The sequence below is a fragment of the Cyrtonyx montezumae genome, unplaced genomic scaffold, assembly GCF_038088225.1.
Source record: "Cyrtonyx montezumae isolate F1298 unplaced genomic scaffold, pur_monq_1.0 scaffold_21, whole genome shotgun sequence".
NCBI classification, from domain to species: Eukaryota; Metazoa; Chordata; class Aves; order Galliformes; family Odontophoridae; genus Cyrtonyx; species Cyrtonyx montezumae.
Window position 1 is genome coordinate 2,911,574 of NW_027071948.1, and position 20,782 is coordinate 2,932,355.

At 47.2% G+C, this 20,782-nt stretch overlaps 1 protein-coding gene across 4 annotated transcripts in view; it reads right to left on the bottom strand.

Annotated features, from left to right (window-relative positions):
• The window catches only part of RERE (arginine-glutamic acid dipeptide repeats), a 161,411-nt gene that overhangs the window by 38,337 nt on the left and 102,292 nt on the right, over window positions 1-20,782 (bottom strand). For all 4 annotated transcript variants that reach the window (XM_065737992.1, XM_065737990.1, XM_065737991.1 and 1 more), the window contains one exon: window positions 16,991-17,089. In XM_065737992.1, coding sequence (XP_065594064.1) covers window positions 16,991-17,089 — 99 coding nt within the window. The remainder of the gene's footprint in view (window positions 1-16,990; window positions 17,090-20,782) is intronic.

Consider the following 20,782-nt stretch of genomic DNA (forward strand, 5'->3'; position numbering starts at 1 on the left):
AGAAGTCATTCAACGTTACCCCTTAAGTTTCAGGTGAAAGCACTGCTGGCGACAGGACGCTGCCAGCATTGTTGTCTGTGCTGCTGCTGAAGCCCGTCCGTAATGCAGCTGACAAAAATGCTGCGGGTAATCGTTGTGAAGCAGCATTAGGAAATCCCAGGGCTCGCTAGGCCAGTCAATACTGACAGCCCACAGAGATGTTTATGGAGTGGTTACCATGGCTATTGACCAGCCAGAACACAAGCTCTCCTCGTGCCATTTTATAATTTCCAGTGTCCTCAGTAAAATGTATTAGATTCTACAGTATCCTGCTCCAATGTGTAAACAGGGAGCTATAAATAACCAGGGGAGAACAAGGAACAAGCATGCTAATGTTTGCATATGCGTTCCGTGCAGGTCCCATATTTTATCCCAAGAAACAAATATCATGACAAGATACACCAAGCCATTATGTTCTGACTAACAGAGCTCAGGTGGCATGTTTATCAACGCGATGATAATGCCATCTCCAAGCTGCAGTTAAGGTTATACGTCTGGGTTTCCATTATGGAGAGATTACAGCCTGGCAGGAGAGATGTGCTGCTGCACCCTAGCTTCAGCTGGGGCTCCCGCTTCGCTTTCCCTGTGTGCTGCAGGAACGTACAGCTGGCTCCAAAAGCACATGAGAACGACACCTCCTGCAAAATAACCCCTGGAATCAATTCCAGAACTTCAAGCAGAAACCTCACGGGCTGCAGACGGGAAGGACAAGAGAGAAAACTGTGAATCTGTAAGTGCTACTTCTGTCTGTTCTGTTACTTATGTCTGCTTCAGTTGGGTTTAGATCAAATACATTCCCTTGAAGAGACTCCATGTGTTATTCCATTCCCTTCCCACGACTCCCACCTGGTTAATTAATGAAAGACATGCTGTAATGCCACGCATTTGCAAACACCCAAACAGAGCTTTTTCTGTTCCTCCTTAATCCAACAAATACGGATTTTTTTTTCTCCTCAAATTCAAAAAATAAAACAAAAATCCCCTCCCTCTTTAGACCACGTCCAAGAACAACAAGTTCTTCCCTCGAACATTTCCTTAAATTATGAGCTTATGAAGAGGGAAAAGTTAGGATGGAAATCAGCACAGGTTTTTCACCCTGGATTTTACAACCAGGAAAGCAATAGGTGCAGGGCACGCTCTGAACAGGCAGATCTGCAAGGCAGACTCAAGTTGTCACCATCTTCCACACTTAATGCACCTTATTAAGTTTTATGGCAAATGCAGCACGAAGATTTACAGGGCTTTAATGGTTAACAGCAAATAAACACTAAAACGCATAAGAGCATCTTTATTCCCTAAATTTCCTGGGATGAAAAATTATGGCAGTTCTGAAAAGAAAATGAGATTTGGTTTCATCTGCAAAACTCTTAAACGTGCAGCACGTTTGTCGATGGCCCCAAACAGTTTTTAGCATGCAGACACCACATTCACACGTTGGCTGGATTTCAGCACGCAGAGTACATTTTATTAAAAGCTTGGCTGGGTTTTAACATTATGTTTTGCTTATGTGTGTACAGAGCAAATAAAGACACTTGCTGGTAAGGTTAAATGATACGTACTGTCCTCTAGGAACAGGACCCCAATAGCTACCATAAGATCAGTAAGATGAGAGAGGCAGTTTAGCCTGGAGATGCCAGCTCTCTTACAAAGTAACTTGCATTACTCTCAGCTTTTTCTCACCACATTAACTTGGCCATACCATAAATATCAGCATTGCTTTCTGCTATCTTTCCCTCAGGAACAGGCAGGACCAAGCGTGGCCCAGCAGGTAAGCTGCCTGGCACTGGGGGAGGACTGGTCCCAAGGTAATGGGATATTCTGGGTTATGAAAGTGTACAGAATGAGTACCGTGACCCAGCAAAGCTCACCACAAACACTGTGAAATCAGCTCACTGGGAAAGAAATGTCAAGGAAAACCTACATTCGGGCCTGCTGTGTTCCTTTAATACGCCCTGCTGCTGGGAGAACAGGATATGCTTCAACCTCATCTGAACTTCCTTTGTTTTATTGTTTCCTGTCACTACCATAACTCTGCTTAATGTTTTTTAGACTTAATTTTTGAAGTAGCCAGCAATTTTACCCTTAGCATTAGATACTTGCTCTGCTGTCGGTTACATCAGTTAACAGTAAGCTTGCAGAAATCACCCAGCTCACATACCTGTCTAATGCAAAGGCTCCACAAGACTGCCCCAACTGCCTCTGCAATTCCCTGGCCATGATGTGCACACACATCTTACACCAGCAAGCAGAGGCAGCTCTGATCTCTGGGGGAAGATCTGCCCCCTCCATGCTGCCCTGAACCTACAGCCCCCAAACGCTCTCAGGTTGGGGCTGAGACTGCTCTGTGCCATCTCCACACTGCATGACCCACTGCAGGTGATCACTTTGTAAAGCAGCATTGGAAGAGGACGACCGTATACACACGTGTGGGTGTGCGTATAGCATTCTGTATCTAAGATCATCCTTCGCCTCCCGATTATTTTATTCACTGTGCAGATTGTGACTTCAGTTCCCACTGCATATGAAAACCAAATTCACTCCTATTTGATAGTGGCCCACTTGTTTTTCTTGTCAACTTATTACAAACTACATTGTCCCGAGACAAAAAAGTGTTAAGTTTCATAGTATTTTGAAAATAAAAGACCTTTTCTTTTTTACTAAGTCAGTTTACTTAAAGGTGTTACAGAAAACCCAACACACTGATGGTGCTCATTAGAAAGCAACCTACAGAGCTGCCATGTGGATGTCACAAAAATCAGACACCCCCTAAGCCAGATGCCTCCACTAAGTCCTTTACGAGCAGTAAAACACAAGAAATAAATCAGTAGAAAGGCTTTAAGGTGCTGAACCCCACCTGAACCTGCACTCAGCACAGGGGCACCACAGAGGAGCCCATTGCACACATCCCCTCCACACACAGACAGAAAGTCATTAAGCAGAGTCCCTCAAGGGAATGCCAAAAGATCCTGAAATGATAATGATCCCCCTGCCATGGTGCTGCTCTGGTAGCTTTTGTTTTGAACAATAGATCTCCCATGATACCTCTCGCTTGCTGAAAATATTGGTATTAAGTGAGCGTGAGCACAGCTGTGTGTAAATTACATATATAAACAGATTAGATTTGTATATTTATACTGGATGCAAACACATTAATAGCACATTTGCATACACAGTTGGCTAAATGAGACTGCATGCAGAGCAGGATTACTAGTTACAAACACATTTACTTAGAATTCTCAATAAAGTATTTATGCAGCCATTCCAGAGGTCAGAGTGGATTCATCATCCCATCTCTCCTTCTTACAGGGATGTGGAAATGCTGCCTTGGAGGTGCCACCCCCTCCCCGTGCTGGGCCTGGGGACAGGACCATCCTGCAGGCAGCACAGCCTGGCTGCTCCCCTTTATTTTCCCCAAAGGTGATGTTTTAAGGAGAACCAAAACTGAGCGCAGCACAAGCTGCAGCCCAGCCACCAGTTTGCCCAGCTCATCCCTCCCCTCTCTGCTTCACACCAAGGACCAATGCCAAACCCCATAACAAAGGCAGCACACTCTGGAAGGTGACCAAAGCTTTCCTGGAGCTGGGCAGGATTCAACCATTCCCCGTGCTGTCGGGGTGTGCTGCTGACCCCTGCTCCATTGTACCAGCCACACCACGACAGCTATTGCTAGACAGATCTTTGATCCCCCCCAAGGCTGCTGGCAAGGCTGTAATTCTCTTTTGAATATCGTACCTGTTCCTGCAAGACAGCCTAGATGAGAAAGAAAACAAACCAAGCAAGAAGAAAGAAATCCATGACATTAAAGGACAGGGCTGGGTGTCTCACTACCTCAGCTGCAGCCTGGTACCAGGACTGCTGGGCTACGGCTGCACTGCACACACAGCCGTGGGCCTGCAGCATGGTGGCTGTCCGTGTGATGGGAATCAAAGGGCTGCTGCAGGAACACGCACCTCCTGCCCGCTCACTAATGGCCGGGGAGCTGTGGGGAGGCTGCTGAGCTGTGGGGAGGCTGCTGTCACACGGCGTGAGGCAGTGGGATCTGGGAAATGAGATGGAGTCCGACACGGCCAGAGAGCCGAGGGCGGCCTGCAGCGCGCGTCACGCTGACGCGCACATCGAGGCTCTGCAGCAGCACAACAGGAAAACCTGACTTTGCTTTCCCGAGCTCCAAGAAAGCTGTCTGATGAACAGCTGTGACTTGCTGCTAACGCAGGAGGCAGCTCCCCTCCCTTCAGCCCCGCTCCAGCCAGCACCCAGAGCTGCCTGGCCCCACAGAGCAGGAGCGGTGTGTAACATGTGCAGGCAGTCCCTCGTGCTGCTGCACGCAGTCACTCCCACAGCACAGAACTGGGCACGCCAGCTTGCCCACATCAGTGAGGAGCAGACAGCGGGGACACCTCGTGCAGGCCGCAGAGCATCCCCCCAGCTGCTGGCTCTGCCCTCGTCTGCACGAAATGGTTTCACCCAGAGCCAGGCCCAGTCCCGCTGGGGGCAGAAGCCTCAAAAGAGGGCTTTTGGGGCACCACCACACCCCCCTCCCCCTAACCCAGGACTGCCAGCACAGGCACAGAAAGTGCCAGCTCTACATGACATGGCAGCTGATGCTCCTGGGCTCCGGTCACCAGCACCTTCTCTCTGCTGCAAACACAGCTAAAAAGATTCCAGTGTGTTTTCATAGAGAGACATTTTCAGAACTGAAGAGAGCATCCCTAATTTTTGAGACCCAGACAAGCAAAAGCATTTGCTGCTGCCAAACGACAACGGCAAGCTTCTGATTATACCTCAGATTACCATTTCCTGCACAGAGTCCCTTCTGATTACTTTAAGCTGCTGTTACAACACTGGGGCACAACAAAGCCTTCCCCCACATCACATAAATAAACAGCAAGTTAAGGAGTCAGTCAGTGCCTCTTCCCAAGGACATCTCTCCTTTCCCATAGGGCATCTGAGAGGATCTCCCTTTACTACAGGTAAGCAGCAGAAAGTCACACAATCCCAGAACTGCAGGGGGTGGAAGGGACCTCTAGAGATCATCGAGCCCAGTCACCCTCTACTTAAACATCCCAGCACTTCCTTCATCTGTTTCCCCATCTGGATCACACAGCATTCCCGAAATGCACACCAGTTTACTCAAATGCAACACCGCTGTGTGAAGCCTCGAGCTCCCCCCGTCCCCCTGGGCAGTCAGACTATTCGCAGTGCGATCCTTTCGAGGTCCCATCGTGCTATTTCTCGTGGAAGTTCCCTATTGTGGAAATATTGTTCCTCTGGGACTTGGAGCACTATTATTCTGGAGGCTGTATTTCTGCCGTCAAGCAGTGACTTTTCTACAAATGACAGGAGGAAATGAACAAAACCATTTCAAGAGCTCCCATGCTTTAGAGCAACGAACAGATCCAAGAATAATGAGACAAAATGGTGGCGAGAATCCCTGAGGAAATTATCCACACAGAGAGGCAAATATTTCTGCAGATGACTTGGCCAAGTAAATAATTAAACAGCGGGGCTGTTCACAGTTACAGTGCCCACGTCTGAGTCCAAGACAGCAACACAGACCCCTGCAAACCTCCCAAATGTCTCAGGATACAACTGCCTCTCGCTGAAGAGCTACCTGAGACGGCACAGCTGGCTGCAGGAAATACCAGCCGTGACAAAGTCAGATTCCAGGCTACGAGAGACAGCGAGAGCATTTCCTGCACTGAGCAGAAAGCAAACTCCATCCTGCACAGCAATCCTTCATCCCACTGCACTGCTCACAACAAAACCAGGGCTGATGATCCAAGAATTTTATCAGCCTGCATTTAGAGAAGTGAAAATTCAGTCATTTCCATGCCTGCTGAGGATGTTACCCCACCACAAAACCTGGAACGCCTGAGACCACAATGAGTATATTCAGAATTTCACACAGCTCTTCATTCACCTTTGATGCCCTAAAGTCCAAGATGACCACTTATTTCTGAACATGTTCAGACCCACCAGCACAGGCTGGGCTGAGCAGGCAGCACAGCTTGCAGCTCCTGCTGGTGTGGGTGCCATCAGCAAGCAGCCTGGGCAGCACAATCTGCATGAAGGCGCTCCTGACAAAGCTTATACACCGGCAGCTGAATTATCAGGACTGATTTCTTTTCCCCCCTTTAGAACTATAAACCCTTTGCAGTGGGAATTGAGTTCCTTGCAAGCTCCTGTGACACAAGAACCCACACTACAACCTGTGCTGTTCAATTATCCATTACATTTTTGTCCCAGGTATGTAAGATCACAGTGAGTGACTGATGCACTTCTGCTACACAGCCATCCAATTACCGAGGAAGACGTTGGCTCACACGGTGATCTTGGCACTAACGTATAAGAGTAGCTTAAAAAAGCTGCAGATGATTCATAAGTTCCCTTTTCTTTTGTGTAAGGGCCTCTGAATAAAAACATCTAGTGGGGGGGGGGGAGGGGACGACATGGTGCCAAATATGAAAAAATAATCCATGAATAAAAGAGGGAAGAAAAAAGAACTGGAAACAAAGGACCAGAAACACACATATAACAAAGGAAAAGGTGGCAAAGGAACCGTGAAAGGTGTGTGTGTGTGTGTGTGTGTGTGTGTGTGTGTGAGAAGTGGTGCTGAGCCACTGAAATTACCTCCCCAGAGTAAATCTGGACAGCATCCTCCAAAACGGATCGACTCCTTTGTCAAGTCAGCGCCCTAATAAAACAGAGGTGCCCCCTTTTCTTTCTGCTGTTTGTAACAAATGCAGTGCTTGATTTCAGGGCTTGACATTTCTGCAGTCCAGGGGTGGGCGATGCGCTGCGATGCTTATTTGGATCCTTGAAATGCATAACCCCGCTCTGGTCAACGTCTCCACATGGCCTAAAAGCTATATGGATCTGAGAGGATATCACGAATAGGGGGTGAGGGGAAAGAGTAAGGAAAGGAACAGAAAGAAGAAGGAAAAAAAAACCAGATGGTGGCTCATGCACAAGTGGATAGGGGAGTGAGTGAGATAACAAGAGGCCAGCACAAGCCGAAGCAAAACCACAAACCCAGGCACGATGCACACTGAGTCCTCACCACAATATCTTCAAAACCGCAGCTCATGAAAGCAGAAAAGCAAGGCTGAACTAGGAGCACAGAGTGGCAGTTTCTGATTGCACCCTCCCCAGCACAGTGCTGAGCGAGGAGGAAGGAAGAGCAGACCCGACCGCACGCCCCTGCAAGCAAACCGCTGCAGAAGCACTCTTCATTTCCCAGGTGCCCGGGGACTGCCTGCTCAGGTTCCTCTCTGCTGATGATATAAACGTTTGAAAAGGTACCTGGCTGCTATGAAATGCAGGCCAGCACTCTTGCAAGGGGGCACTTGCACTCTCTGACCGATGCAGCTCCCCAGCATCGTGCTGGATCGGCTCCTGATCTGCTGCCACGTTCTCTTTATGGCAGTACAATCATTAGCTTTACTGGCGCCGTATTCTAACTAATTAGGAATCTTGGATGGATGCTGAAAATGATTAATATTTAGCCTCCACGAGCCTGCTACAGAAGCAGCCTATTATCAAACAAGTGACACCTCCACAAACTTAAATAAAATAATGGCTCCCATAGAGGGCTTGGAGCTGCTGACAGAATGGCAAGTGATTTAAGTAACAGAAAGCTGAGCAACTGCTGATGGATCACAGTTTTCTCTCGCGCTCTGTTACAGCCTGTAATAGAACAAATGATCATTTTTCAGCCTAATTGAATATGGCCACCCCGCTCGTGTGCAGAAGGAGACAAAGCTGTATAATTTGCTTCATTAAAATGTGTTTATGTCACCTGAAAGATTAAAAATAAAAAAAGAAAATCGGCGCCGTTGATAGAGAAGATTAGGAAAATAAAATTTATCGTGCAAACAGAACTTGCAAATGAGGTGTATCTTGGCATTCACACTGCTTATGCTTGTGTGGGAAAGATAAGTCCTAAAGCACACAGAGCATCCATGTTGTGACAGTAATCACAGCTCCTTAAATAACTGTGTCACTATAGCAATTTGATGAAGAATTTTGTCATCTTCTGCTGTAACAGCCGCCGGTCCCTACTAAAAACATCTGAGCTGAGCTGCCAGGCAGGATCACAGGAAACCCAGTGACACCAGAGAACTTACTCTAGTTTCTCAGCTGGTTGCTTTTTTGTGTAGCTGTTAGAAAAATCAAAATAGCTGCTAAAAATCGGTCCTTTCCGACATCAAAATCAGAACTTGAGCCTCACATAAGCTAAACTGTCCATTTTCCACGTCACATCCACCTGGTTTGGTCTCTGTGCTGCAGCAGGAGCCTCAGGTGCATCACTTCATCCTGTTCAGGAGCACCCCAGCATTGTGGGCAGAGCTTCTGCTGCTCCTCCAGCGCCGTTTTTGAAGGAGCTTTATCTGCAGGTGACTGAGCCAGCAGCTTATGCCTCCTGTATGAGCTAACACCTCCCAACAATTGCAGAATCAGCTCTAACAAGTTGCCACTTTCACAATTAAAATCCGTTAGGGACGTGGTAGGAGCACGCAGTGCCTGCACCCATCTCCTCAATTCTGTCCACCACTCATTTTCCCAGTTCTGCACTCACGTAAGACACACACTAGCCGTCACTTCCAGTTCTAGCTCCAACACCCATAAGGGCTCTGCCCCACGGACAGCCCTCGGCCTCACACTGCATGCTGCCACATGCTCTGTCCTGTGTAAGTGCAGGGCAGAACCATAAGGAATGGGCTGCCTCCATCACTCAGGCCTAAGCTTTCCAACAGCACCCCCCTACTCCTCACAGCCAAAGCCTAAAACATGGAGCTGCACCATGGCTCCCTCTGAAAGCACGGCCCTGCTGGAATTTCTCACCAAGACCACGAGACTCTGCCCTCAATGTGCAAAGCAAGCAATGCTGACACATTTCCACAGATATTCTCACGAATGCGAGGAGGGCACGGCACGTCCTTCTGCCAAGCTAGTGCTTTTTGCTTTGGAGAACAAAGACAAAGAAGCTGCACATGAAAACCTCTGCATCCTTTACAGCAAAAGGTGCTGCATCAGACACGCCACACCAGAGAGCTTTTCACAGGGAAAGTCAAGGCTGTGACAGCACTCCAAGGTTTCAGTAGGAAAAAAAAATAAAGCAACAACAACAAAAAAGTCATCTCGCTACGTTGGTGACATTACTTTTAGGTTTCGGGGGTTTTTTGGTGCATTTTCAAAGCAAATCTTCGGAGCAGTAATGGCTGCTCCCTACACAAAGCAGAGACCTGAGGCAGCTGCAGCCCCAGGCACTCACTGATGTGGCTCTGACAAAGCTGAGACGTGCAAAGACACCATCATCTCCATCACACATCTGTCACCAAAAACCTCCAAGCACTTCATCAATACTTACTACTACATTAAAAGCGAGCTGTTGGCTACTGAGGAGGTAAGGAGCCCTTCCACCAATTTCCATCTCTTAACACCTTAACTCTGCATCCACCCCTCTGAAGCGTCAAAAAAGGTGAACCTGAATTTAATTCCCGCTCCTTGGAGCTGAAGAAAAGAAAAATCATCTGAAAACAGAGAGCCAAACAATAGATTTAAATTAATAAACTGCTTTCAAAGCCACAGAAGCCCTCACTCTACCCCAGATGAGTCGGATGCCAACCCAGGGCTGTGTCTTAAATTAGCATTCAGAAGGGGAAGCGAACTGAAACAGACCTCGAACCAAACCTGCAAGCCAACCGTGCTGTTAACAAATAGAGATCATCTTTACGTAAAGCACCAATTTCAGAATTTGGGAATTGAACACGTGTACAAAGAAGCAGAGAACAAACAGGTCAGCACAACCAAGAGAGATGTGCACTGCCTTTACAAATTAAGTTAAAGAAACCCCATCTGATAAAGGGGCAGCGGAGCCCTACCCCAATCACAACACCAACTCTTGCAATCGCTCCCACAGTTCTGCTGGCTGTGGTGAATGCACCAACCCTACAGCCCCACACAAGGGCACCCTGCCCCTCCTGATGCTCTTGCTGCAGATGCTGTGCCTCAGTTTCCTCTCGGAGAGGAAGGAGCTGACACTCTTGGAAGCAGATTCTGGATCTCTCAGCAGGCAGAAGACTGCATAGGAGGCCAGAGCGTGCAGACAGCCCCGTGCTGCTGCCCAGAGTGTGTCCTGCTGGGGAGGAGCAGAAGCTGAGCCCTGCACTGTGCAGGCAGCACTGGAGCCACCGTGTGCCCCGCAGCGCTGGGCAGCGTGCTTTGTTCCAGCCCAGCCGTGGGCTCACGCCTCTGCACGACCCTGCTCCAGCTCCGTTGCTAAGAAACTACCAAGGATAGCTGCTTTTTTGGCCCTCTTCATCTATAAAATAACCACTCTGCCCTATGGGAGAACAAATGCAATCTCTCAAGTCCCCCCAGTGTCTTGTTCTCGTTTTTAAATGAACACAGAGAGATGATGGAGGACGCCGGGCGGTGTAAGCGATCTCCATTTTTAAGACGCCCTTGAAAATGAGATGAAAAACATGGTTTCAACAATCAACCGCCGTCGTATTTATTAATCTTCCAAGCAGCAGATTCCTTCCCTGTGGCAACAGGGAGCTGCACGCACGTCCTCTGCCTGTGACAGACCTCCCTGCAGAAAACAAAGCAGGATCCCAACTTCTGCGAGCACCTTCCAGGTGCTGAGCTTCCAGCAGAGCTCAGAGCGTGGCTTCCCGGCCCTGCACTCAAACAGCTCTCTAAGCTGTGGCAAGTGGCCAGCGTAAATATTTGCAGTATTATTTTGGGGGATCAGCAGTATGGGTAAGTACTTAATAGATAAAAATATTCCGCACCGAGGCAGAAAGACCAAGAAACATATGGCAGCTAGAGCAAAAGGAAAAAAAGATGATGGCGTTGTGGAGAAAAGGCCAACTGATGTGGCAGCTGGGGAAAGACTGAGATTGAGGAAAGCAGTGAAATCACCCATTCTGAAGCCAAGGTCACCGACGGGATTTATGGATTTCTCCCCCAAGGCAGTCTCTGCTGAACATGAAATGCTGAAATTATTATTATTATTATTTTGAACCTACCCCCACTCTACTTGGGCGCTCTCATTTGCTGGAGGCTTTTAAAATTCATTCCTCTTCACAGCTGGTTAAACAATGGAATCTTTCTGCAAACTAAAAGGACAAAATTGATTGCCCTACACAAACTTTTCTGCACGTATAATTGATTTTTAATTCACTGTCTCATTTCCAAAAGGACTTGACAATGAACTCGGTGCTGCATGTGCAATATCGATCCCTTTAAACAATGGTTCAGATCAAATTCTGATGCAAGTTAATCACGACCACAGAGATGGATACCTTTTGTCTGCAAAGCTGGTTTTAAACTCAGCTCACCTTCCCCAGCCACATTTCTTTCTGGCTGTGTTACAGCACATCATTTCACGTCTGCAAAGTAACTGCAGTTTATGCAACTTCCACATAACTGTTCTGTTTCTCAAGAAGAAAAGTCTCATCCTTCCTCAGTTACTTTTTACTGCAAGGACTGCATGCTCCCATCCTCCTTTTCTTCAGCTGCAACTTCCTCTACTCCTACTAGAGCAGAGTACTTACTGGACTGCAGCTTATTTGGAGTTTTGGGTGTTTGTAATTTCAACCCTCCATTGAAAATTCCTGATTAAGGTGCTAGTAGAAAGCATCACGAGTCCCCAGGTCCACAAACATTCCCAGGACTGCTGCTACGAAGCATTGCTTTCTGCTTCTGGTGGATAAAAAAATTAAAGCTGAGTGGTAAGTGATAGCTCAACCTTGTGGGCCCACCCCATTCCTCACCCCCTGCAATGCCAGCCTCCTTTTCTCCCTTTGCTCTTTTTCTTCTTGCTATTTGAGAGGTTCTCTTGTAACTTCACTATGAATTACATTTTCAATAACAACTGCCATATAAACAGTAAATAGAATTCAGGGTGTTGTTGCCCCATAAGCAGCTCTGTCTTCCAGCATCTCTGGAAAGCCTGGCTTCAAAGGAGCCAGCAAAGGAAACAGTGTTTTCCTGAGCAGATATTCCAAAAAGGGACAGATGAGAGACATCTGAAGATGATTTGAGGCAGAGAAGCCAGGCAAAGAAGTACGTGTGTTTTGCCTAAGTAATGCCTTGACCAGCTCCACTGGATTACAAATACTTGCAGATGAGTTTGGGAATTAGTTTGCTGCATCTCGTCATTTCTGGCAGGAGGATCTCCTCTTGTACTTTATGACAAATGAGCTTTAAGCTGAAGCCAGGTGTGGATATTGTAAAATTTATGAACTTGTAAATCTGTGTACTCGGCCAATTACGGTTTATCGGCAGTGAGGATTAACCATCCCTGAGCATCAACGTAAGGGGCTGCTGGAATCTGGGCTGTTTACCTCAACTACTCCACATCAAAAGAGACGTAAAATATTTAAAGGGCAGCGTATTTCATGATAAAAGCTAGTTATCAAGGGTGTCACAGCGTGTCCCCAGCAGCTCCACACAGAGATGCACGAGTACAACCTACAGAACCCTCTGCATTTAACACGGGACCGAAGGGAGGAGAAAAGGGAGGAAGAATCCAAGCAGAGCTACGGCCTCCCCCAGACTCCCTTAACTTTGGAAGACACTGTCCTGAGTGGTAAAGGTGGCTCAATTAGTCTCACCAGTGCTCCTCGTCAGCAACATCTCCTCGTTAATTAGGAGCACAGCTCCATGCAGCAAAAGCCTCCCTGCGCAGTAACTGCAACGCGCAGCAGCACTGAACTCTGCCTTCAGCAAGCATGCATAAATAAACAGAATTAATAACTACCCAAGTGTGGACGGGTGACTTAATCTGTTTCGATTAGATGCAGCTCAGCCTCAGGCTTTTGTGTTATTTAAAATGTGTTCATCATGTTTAATTAAAAACCTAATAAACTAGAGGTTCTTTTACTTCTGATTTGTATTTCTCTCTCCCTTAAGCCATATTGATTTGGGTGCTACTTTTGATAAAAAGAGAGGGGAAAAAAAAAGCACATCCTGAATATAAACAAAAACAGAAGAGCAAATCAGAGCAGCTGCACAAAGAACAGCTGGAAATGGGCTATCTCCATCATCATTCCCCAATATGTAAGGCACACTAGAGCAGAAAACCAACAATTCACAACATTTAAGGTGAACACTGTATCCCTTGTGAAGGACAACCATTGGACAGGTTATCTACAGAACAGAAGCACTGGGCACATAAAGCTCACTGATGGACCTGGAGAAGGGTGGGCTCAGAACCATACCCAACACCACCGACATGAAAGCTGCACATCCAACCTCACGTGAGGATGGTGGAAATCCCATTAGGACATTCATTTCTCGTGAAATGTTTCCCCTAAAACCACTTCAGAAAACGTGGGTGTTTCAATCCTACCTAAACCAAAAGCAGTGAGCGGCTGTGGCCCCAGGCCTGGCGCCTGGGGAAGGCAAAGCAGCACGTCCTCGAGACAAGATCCAGAGCTCAAATACAGGTGCCTGCACAGTGAGCCATTCCTAGAGATGCACGTGGGACGCAGGTACAGCTCATTTCTCCTTCCCTCAGCCACCAGCTCTGGCCAAGCACTGCACCTACCTCACACTGCACTGCTTCCTAACTGAAGCTCAGCACTATCAGGTCTGACCACTGCTCTGCAGGGCGCTTAGAAAGTGCTCCTCCATGGCACGCTATGCAGCATTCTGCACGGCAACTGCTTGACAGATTTGCCTGCAGACATAAACTTGCCAGCAGAGCACGAGAAGCCGAGCCCTGCTCGCCCAACCACTGCTGGGATGGATGCTGCCCGGTGGAGCAACAGCTCTGCAAAGAGGAAGCAGCTGCTGCTCGAGCTGTGCGTGGATGCATCAGAGCAGAAGTTGCTTCAGCTGGTTCGATGAGGCAGCAGGGAAGGCTGGTTTTCACAGCACGCCCCTGAATTTACATACTGGAATGAGGAAGGTTAAAAATAGCCAAAGGTTTAGAAACCCAAGGGAGACAGCAAGCCTCCATCTTCATATTTACTGAGCCTTCCATTTAATTCAATCACTGGTAAATTTTATCCTCTATTTAATTTGATCTAAAGATCTGTAACCACTTCATCAGTAGCAAAAAAATAGCTTCCATCCTTTATTTTAATCAGTCCCGACCACCTCAAGGCAGCTCTGACGGCATACTTGGGCCACAGGCAGCAAAGCAGGCTTCATTAACAAGAAAAGCTCACTCTTTAGGCAACACGTAGTCCACTAAAATAGTTAAAAGCTAACTACAATTAAAGTGAGCTGCTGGTACAGTGTTATATCACGAACAGTACTAAATACTATGGAGACCTGGGCTGGACAAAGCCTGGGTAACACGTGCACAAGGAAATGGGGAGGGAAGGAGAACACAGCACAGAACTCCCTCCCCAGCCCCAGTTAAGGACGTGAACCAGCCAGAGCTCAGTACTGGTGTGGTATCTGCCTACTTAAGACAAGTGACAAAAATTAACTACACAGTTCCCTACTGGGTCACAGGAAAAGGTCGAGCCCAACACAAACAGAGACACGGTTTGGATCTGGGTCTTCCACTTTTCTTCTGCAAAATACTCTGGTGTAGAGTTGCCACGCTGCTGCAGCACGCTGTGTCACACAGGAAGAGCCTTGCTCAGGTTTGCAGAGCCAGCAGCAAGGAAACTTGCCTCGCAAGCCCCAGGAAGGCTCAGGAGTGCAGTACAGCGGCTTTAATCTGGAGTTTTCTACCAACTGTCAGGGACAAACAAGCTCTGAAGTTCTGCAGGTGGAGCTTAGCCGTCTATAAATAAGAGCACAGTTTGATCTTTGGCTCTGCTGAGGCTGGAGGGCTGCCAAACGTTTCTGGAAACTTGGAAGGAACAGAACAGGAACAAATATGATAAAATGAGCTGCGACTGACAATGATTTATAGAGTTAATGATCATTATTCTGTGCTCGCAGGGTCTGCGCTTTCAGAGTCATGTTTCACTTCTCAATAAACTTCGCTTTTTCTTATTTGCAAGGTTTTATTCCTATCATTTAACGTTGATCAAAACCCCTGAGCTGCAGCAGCTCTGACATTCCCCGCATAGTGCAGCTGATGGAAAACACAAGGAGAGTGAAAAATACTCCGCAGAGAAAAAGAGGAGTTGGCAGTGTGCAGTTCAGCCACTGTACGGAAAGAATGCGTGCAGGGAACACAGGGAAGAGCAGCGTGAGTACGAACAGTGAGCGCAGGGCACAGCACTTGGGGTATTTGTTCCAACAGTCCTGCCCTGAACAGAACGCCCTGTGGTGACAAGATGACTGAAAACCTTATTAGGAAGCTGTGTTTTCAGCTTTTTATGCATCCTCTCCTTCGCCACGCTGCTCTGCTGGCACATGAGCCTCCTCCACTCCACCACTTCAGGCACTCTCCTAACCACAAAGGCCCTTTGTTGGATTCAGAGTAAGCCTGCTTCGACACGGCCCGGCCTTCCCTTGCCTAGCTCTTACAGAAAGGTATGTTCAAGGGGAGAGCTGGTTTTCTATTTCCCTGCACACCACAGCCTAATTCCTGACCTTCCCATCTTCACAGAAGGAGCAGACAGGTCTGCACAGTGTGCTAAGGAAGCACATCTCTGTACAGGTTACATCCCACACGTACCCACGGCGTTAAGCACATCCAACATCAGCATTAACGTGCAAAATAATTTTAGGCTGCAATCCGTGTGAACTTGTTCAGCACTTCCCTACCGATGGGCAGCAACAGTGCACCAGGTTTCCCTGCTCGCAGTCAGGGACGTGTGTGCTAGCTTAGGCCACAAGGTGCAGCCAACAGGGCTCACAATGCAGCAGAAAATGCAAGAAAATGCAGCTCTTGCAACAGACGCAGCAAACATTGCTATTTAGTCAGAAGGAGCAGGAACCAGTTTGTTTACAAGCTGCCAGCAGATTAAGGATCGACAATTTGCTCCCAACTTTACGTGATTTATTATTGTTTACAAGCCTACCAAACACTTTCAGAAGCACAGCTGCATTATATCATACCTATAAAAATTAAGCCAGCAGCAAATGCACAACCACAGCAATTAAACTGCACAACAAACAAACCACAGGGAGAAGCACCTTCGCCTTTTTAATTCTTGCACAGATATCATCTCCCCCAAATTCCGGAAAAAGACACAACCCCAAACCAATACCCCAGAGAGCACCCAGCTACCTGCAAGTGCCACAGGGAAGAAACAGCACTGGGTGTGTCCAAATGCCTCAGCTATTTCAGCTCCCAACAATGAGAACGTAACACTGTGCTGGGTACTGACCCTAAACCCACCACGTTCATACGTTATTCTGGGAGCTTTGGATAAGGTGGCTGCACGGTTTTCAGCAGAGTTTTGGGGTCTGACAGCTTCTATGTACTTCAGTGTATGGTGTGATCCCACCTTGCATTTTACCACCTTCTGGTCCACCTTTTGTCAAAGGCTCATTCATTGAGAACTACATCACTGAACAATTAACATCTCATATGAGGGGAAAGAAGGGAATTAACCTCTGTGCAGGGGAAACCCTGCTGCCCAACCCCCCTTTCACCAGCCTGTGCTGGCACTGTAAGCCTCCTCCAGCACCAGCAGGTCCAAATCAGGGACAACGCATCACGTGCTTTTCAACTCCTGTCCTACTCCAATTAATGAACGAGGCCAACCTGCCTGGAGGTGAAAGCAGAAGTTAAACTGAGAGCTCAGAGGTTTTCCAGCTGCTCTCCTACCCTACAGCGACCTCACAGAGTCACTCAACCTTCTCCCCTCCTGCTCCTCGTGTCTGGAGGAGAGCCTTGTGAAGCTCTGGAAACTGAAGGAGGACCCACGAAGTCAGAACTGTGCAAAAATGCATCCCGTGCAACACATTGTTTGCCTTATTTCCCATAAAAAATAACTTTAGGAAAAAGAAAAAAAGAAAAATGAAAGGAGAGAAGCAACACGAAGCATAGGACCAAAGGGAATATAATTCATTTCCCTACCACTTCATCTTCAGTCCAACACTTCTCAATCAGTTTGGGCACAGGCTTCTTCACCAAGCGCTGCAGGGCTTTTCCAGCGTCGTAGTTACTTTCATGTAGCTAAAAAGTAAAGAAGACAAACAGAGCATTCAGTGGAATTAGCAGCGATCTGACATGGGAGGAAAACACTCAAGGGGACCACAGGAGATGTTCTACACCTCATTATTTCTAGTGTTGATATATGAACTGAAATTTAAACAACCTGAAGGTAATTAGCATTTTATTAGGAGAAGAGACAGCACTAAAACAAGTATGTTTCCCCCTTCCCTCCTGGATTTCTCCCAGATGATGTTTGAGGCCGCTGAAGATTTCTGGTTGACTTTTAAAAATATATCTTTTATTACATTAGAAACTCCAAGGAAATCTTAAAAAGCTCCACCACAGTACTCTCCAAAAGGAGGAGCACTTTCTGCAGCAGAATTTTGTTTAGATGAGCGCAGCCAACGGCAAGAGCAAACACATGGGAGGGATTACGAGCCATGCAACGTCGAGTTTGGCATCCACAAAGCTCTTCTGACAGACCTGAGCTGTGCTGCAAAGACCAGTGTGTGGTTGAAAAACATATATGGAGAAGAAATGATCGCTACAGATGAGTACAGGAGTACATAAAGGCAGCCAGGGATGGCTAAGCTGACGTTACCATTTCAGATGGTCACAGCCTATAGAGCACCTTATTTGCTACCATAAAGTTGGTATCTGGTTGATGAAATGCTGTCTGAAGTAGACAGCAGACATTTAAATCAGGGTGAAGTAGGAAAAACAAACATACTGGGAAGAAAACCATTCTACAACGAACCATGAGAACCTCCAGCTCTAAACCCGTGATAGGAAACACAGAGCACACTGTTGATTTATTGCCTGTCCTATCTTCTGGGTACAGTGGGATTTAAGAGAGCCAGAGGACGAGCCAGGAACCTGCTCTATGCCTTCTGGAAGTGATCTAAAAGAAAAAGACACATTGCTGCGATGACAGAAACTGAGTTATCTTCCCACACCCAGAAGGAAGAATGATTTGCATGCAAACTTCCCTGTAGAGATGAGCTAATTTTTCTAACCAAGGTGCACACCAAAGTTACTGACTCACAGACTTTTATAGACCCTAATAATCTATTTGCAGCATTGCTAACCAAAATAGGACTCCTTACATTGAATACCTCCTGCTTTTATTTTTGCCCAGAATTTATTCCAAGCTCTTTGCACCCCACCCTTCAAAAGCATCCGTGCTGCTAGTCCTGCATCCCACTGCTCTCAGAAAGCATTTCAGCAAGTACAGCTCCTGAACTTCTCCCAAGACTGAAGAACTGAAGGGATGGAGATCTAACTACTGAACAGTAATGACCTATTAACCGCTTTGTCATTATCAATGTTGCTATACTGAAACCTGACTGTGGGAGAGGGAAAAGAATCTCACTTTTCTCAGCTCAAAGGCTGAGAATTTTAGACCCAAATTCTGCTTCAAACAGAAATAGCATGAGCTTGTTTTCTTACTGCTGCTCACTCCAGCTTTCTGTATCTCAGCCAATCCAGAAATAGTGATTATGAACATCTGACAGTGCTTGGAGCCCTCCCACCCAGGGCCACCTCTGAGCAGTGCCATCATATCTCCTATTTCCCCTCAGTCTGCTCCCAGCTCGGCTTGCACCAACTTCTCTGTGCCTGGTGTTTATACTGAATGCAGCCATGTGGTTCAGAGACTGCTCAGAGCTGCAATAAGTAAATTACTCAAGCTAATTTCCATCAAGTCTAGGTGATTTCTATTAAGAAAAATGCAGACTTCTGAATCAGGATAAGACAGGAAGGGGAAAAGCAAACCACCAGCCCCGCAAGGTTTTTACTGTAATGAGACTAGTAACAATTAGTTTCTACTGAAAACCAGTTTTGTACGGTTCTCACAGTAAATAACATCTCAGAAAGGTTTGTGCACTGATTCTGAAGGCTGCTATTCAAAAGCTGCAGAAGGAACAAAGCCAAACAGCAACTTAGTTCAGAGAGGACATATACTGCAGATATGTGCATTCTGGACGTATGCAGAGTGCTTCCTGAAGCAGAACCCCTCCAAATCATGGGGCAGAAATGGGCAGCTGAGCTGAGCACAGCTCTGCAGCTGTGGGAACAAAGCACATCTGTGCAGTGCCCCTGGTTCGTCTGCTCACACTGCTGCAGGCTTCTATTAGCTGGTGTGACTGTAAAAACTGTTTTTTTATTGAACAAGTGAACCCTATTTCACTGCAAAAAAGAAGTCATAAAGTGGGCAGGAAATCTCCCAGGATGCAGCACCCATCTCACAGCAGGCACTGCTGTCTGCTGGGGCACTGTAGTGCCATGCCACTGTCCCCGTTACTGCATCAGCATCTCAGCACCCTGCCCATGGACAGAACAGCCTGTGCCAGTCTGCAGAGCTGATCCATCTGCAGTACAAAGCGTACGAGGGACTATTTTCTTAGTGAAGCCTCAACATGACATTGGAAATAACAGCTAATTTATTCTATTCGCTGTGAAATTTCAGTTCCTGGTAATTCTGTGCTCCTCTGTAACACCTGCAGAGCTGAGTGTCCAGAAGACAACTCAATAAACAGCCTCTCCTGAACACCTGAAAGAGGCCCAAAGCCACAGAAAAAGGCAGACAGCTGCAAAAGCAGAAGGGTCCTCCTGCATGCACAGCTCCTGCGGGTGGGATGGACACTCGTCAGCTGCAGCAAAGCATCAGTACACTGTGGGATGTACACTGCACAAACTGGCTCCAACCTTCCAGTAACAGCAGGAAGGGCCCTTGAAGCCTCCAGCAAGTCACCGGGGCGTTGAGAATTTGCTTATACTTGAGAGATGACTTGTAAAGTTATGTACATCTAAGAACAAAAGGTCACTGCTGGGCAAAGACCTCTGGCAGCGATACAGAATGTGGCTTTAGAGCAAACAGCCTCGTTGCTTTGGCCACCTGATGCTCTTCCCTTACCACCAGCTGAAGTTAGGCTCACCTATAAGGTGTTCCTGCAGTGAGACCAGTGCCTGGCTAATATAATGGGAACAGGGAAGAAAGCTGCATCAGAATCATTTCCTACTTACTTCAGCACTCCATCTGGCACTCGTGCAACTTGTACTCCATGCAATAGATTCAACTGCATGCAGCATCGTGGAGGACCCAGCTTCCAGAGGTCCTTTCCTCCCCAGCCCTCCTCTAGCTCCACAAGCTCAGTGGCACAGTGGGGCCACCAGGAGCACATCCCACTGCCACCACCACCTTCACGTGGTCGCATCCGTAGCCATCACCGACCCCATGCACACAGGCACAGCCAAGAAGGGTCGTGCAACACAAAACAGACAGACATGAAAACAAGAGAGCTGGGGCAGGCATAGCACCTCCTGGAAAATGTGACTTTTATAGGGGGAGAAATTGCTTCAGTAAGCACCAGGACAGCACAGCAAAAGGAGACTACACTCCTGGGTAAGTGCCAGAGTTAAAGCTGCCTCTTTCAGCCTCGTGGACGGATCCTTCTCTGCTGATTGCCTTTGGTCATTTCATATCTATAAGCGTTTTATTGGCAAGCAACTTGAACAGATAAATAACAGCTAATGATGACTGCCTACGGTTTAATTAACTTCTGGTTGAACTTGTCAAGTGTTGCTATAAACATGAGATTACTGGCCTGTCACCACGAGAACTGCCCGTTGCAGTGCTGAAAATCCAGCACCTGAATTTCCAAGTGCTGTGACATAACGTATGCACACGACTGCAACAAAAGGAACAACACAAAT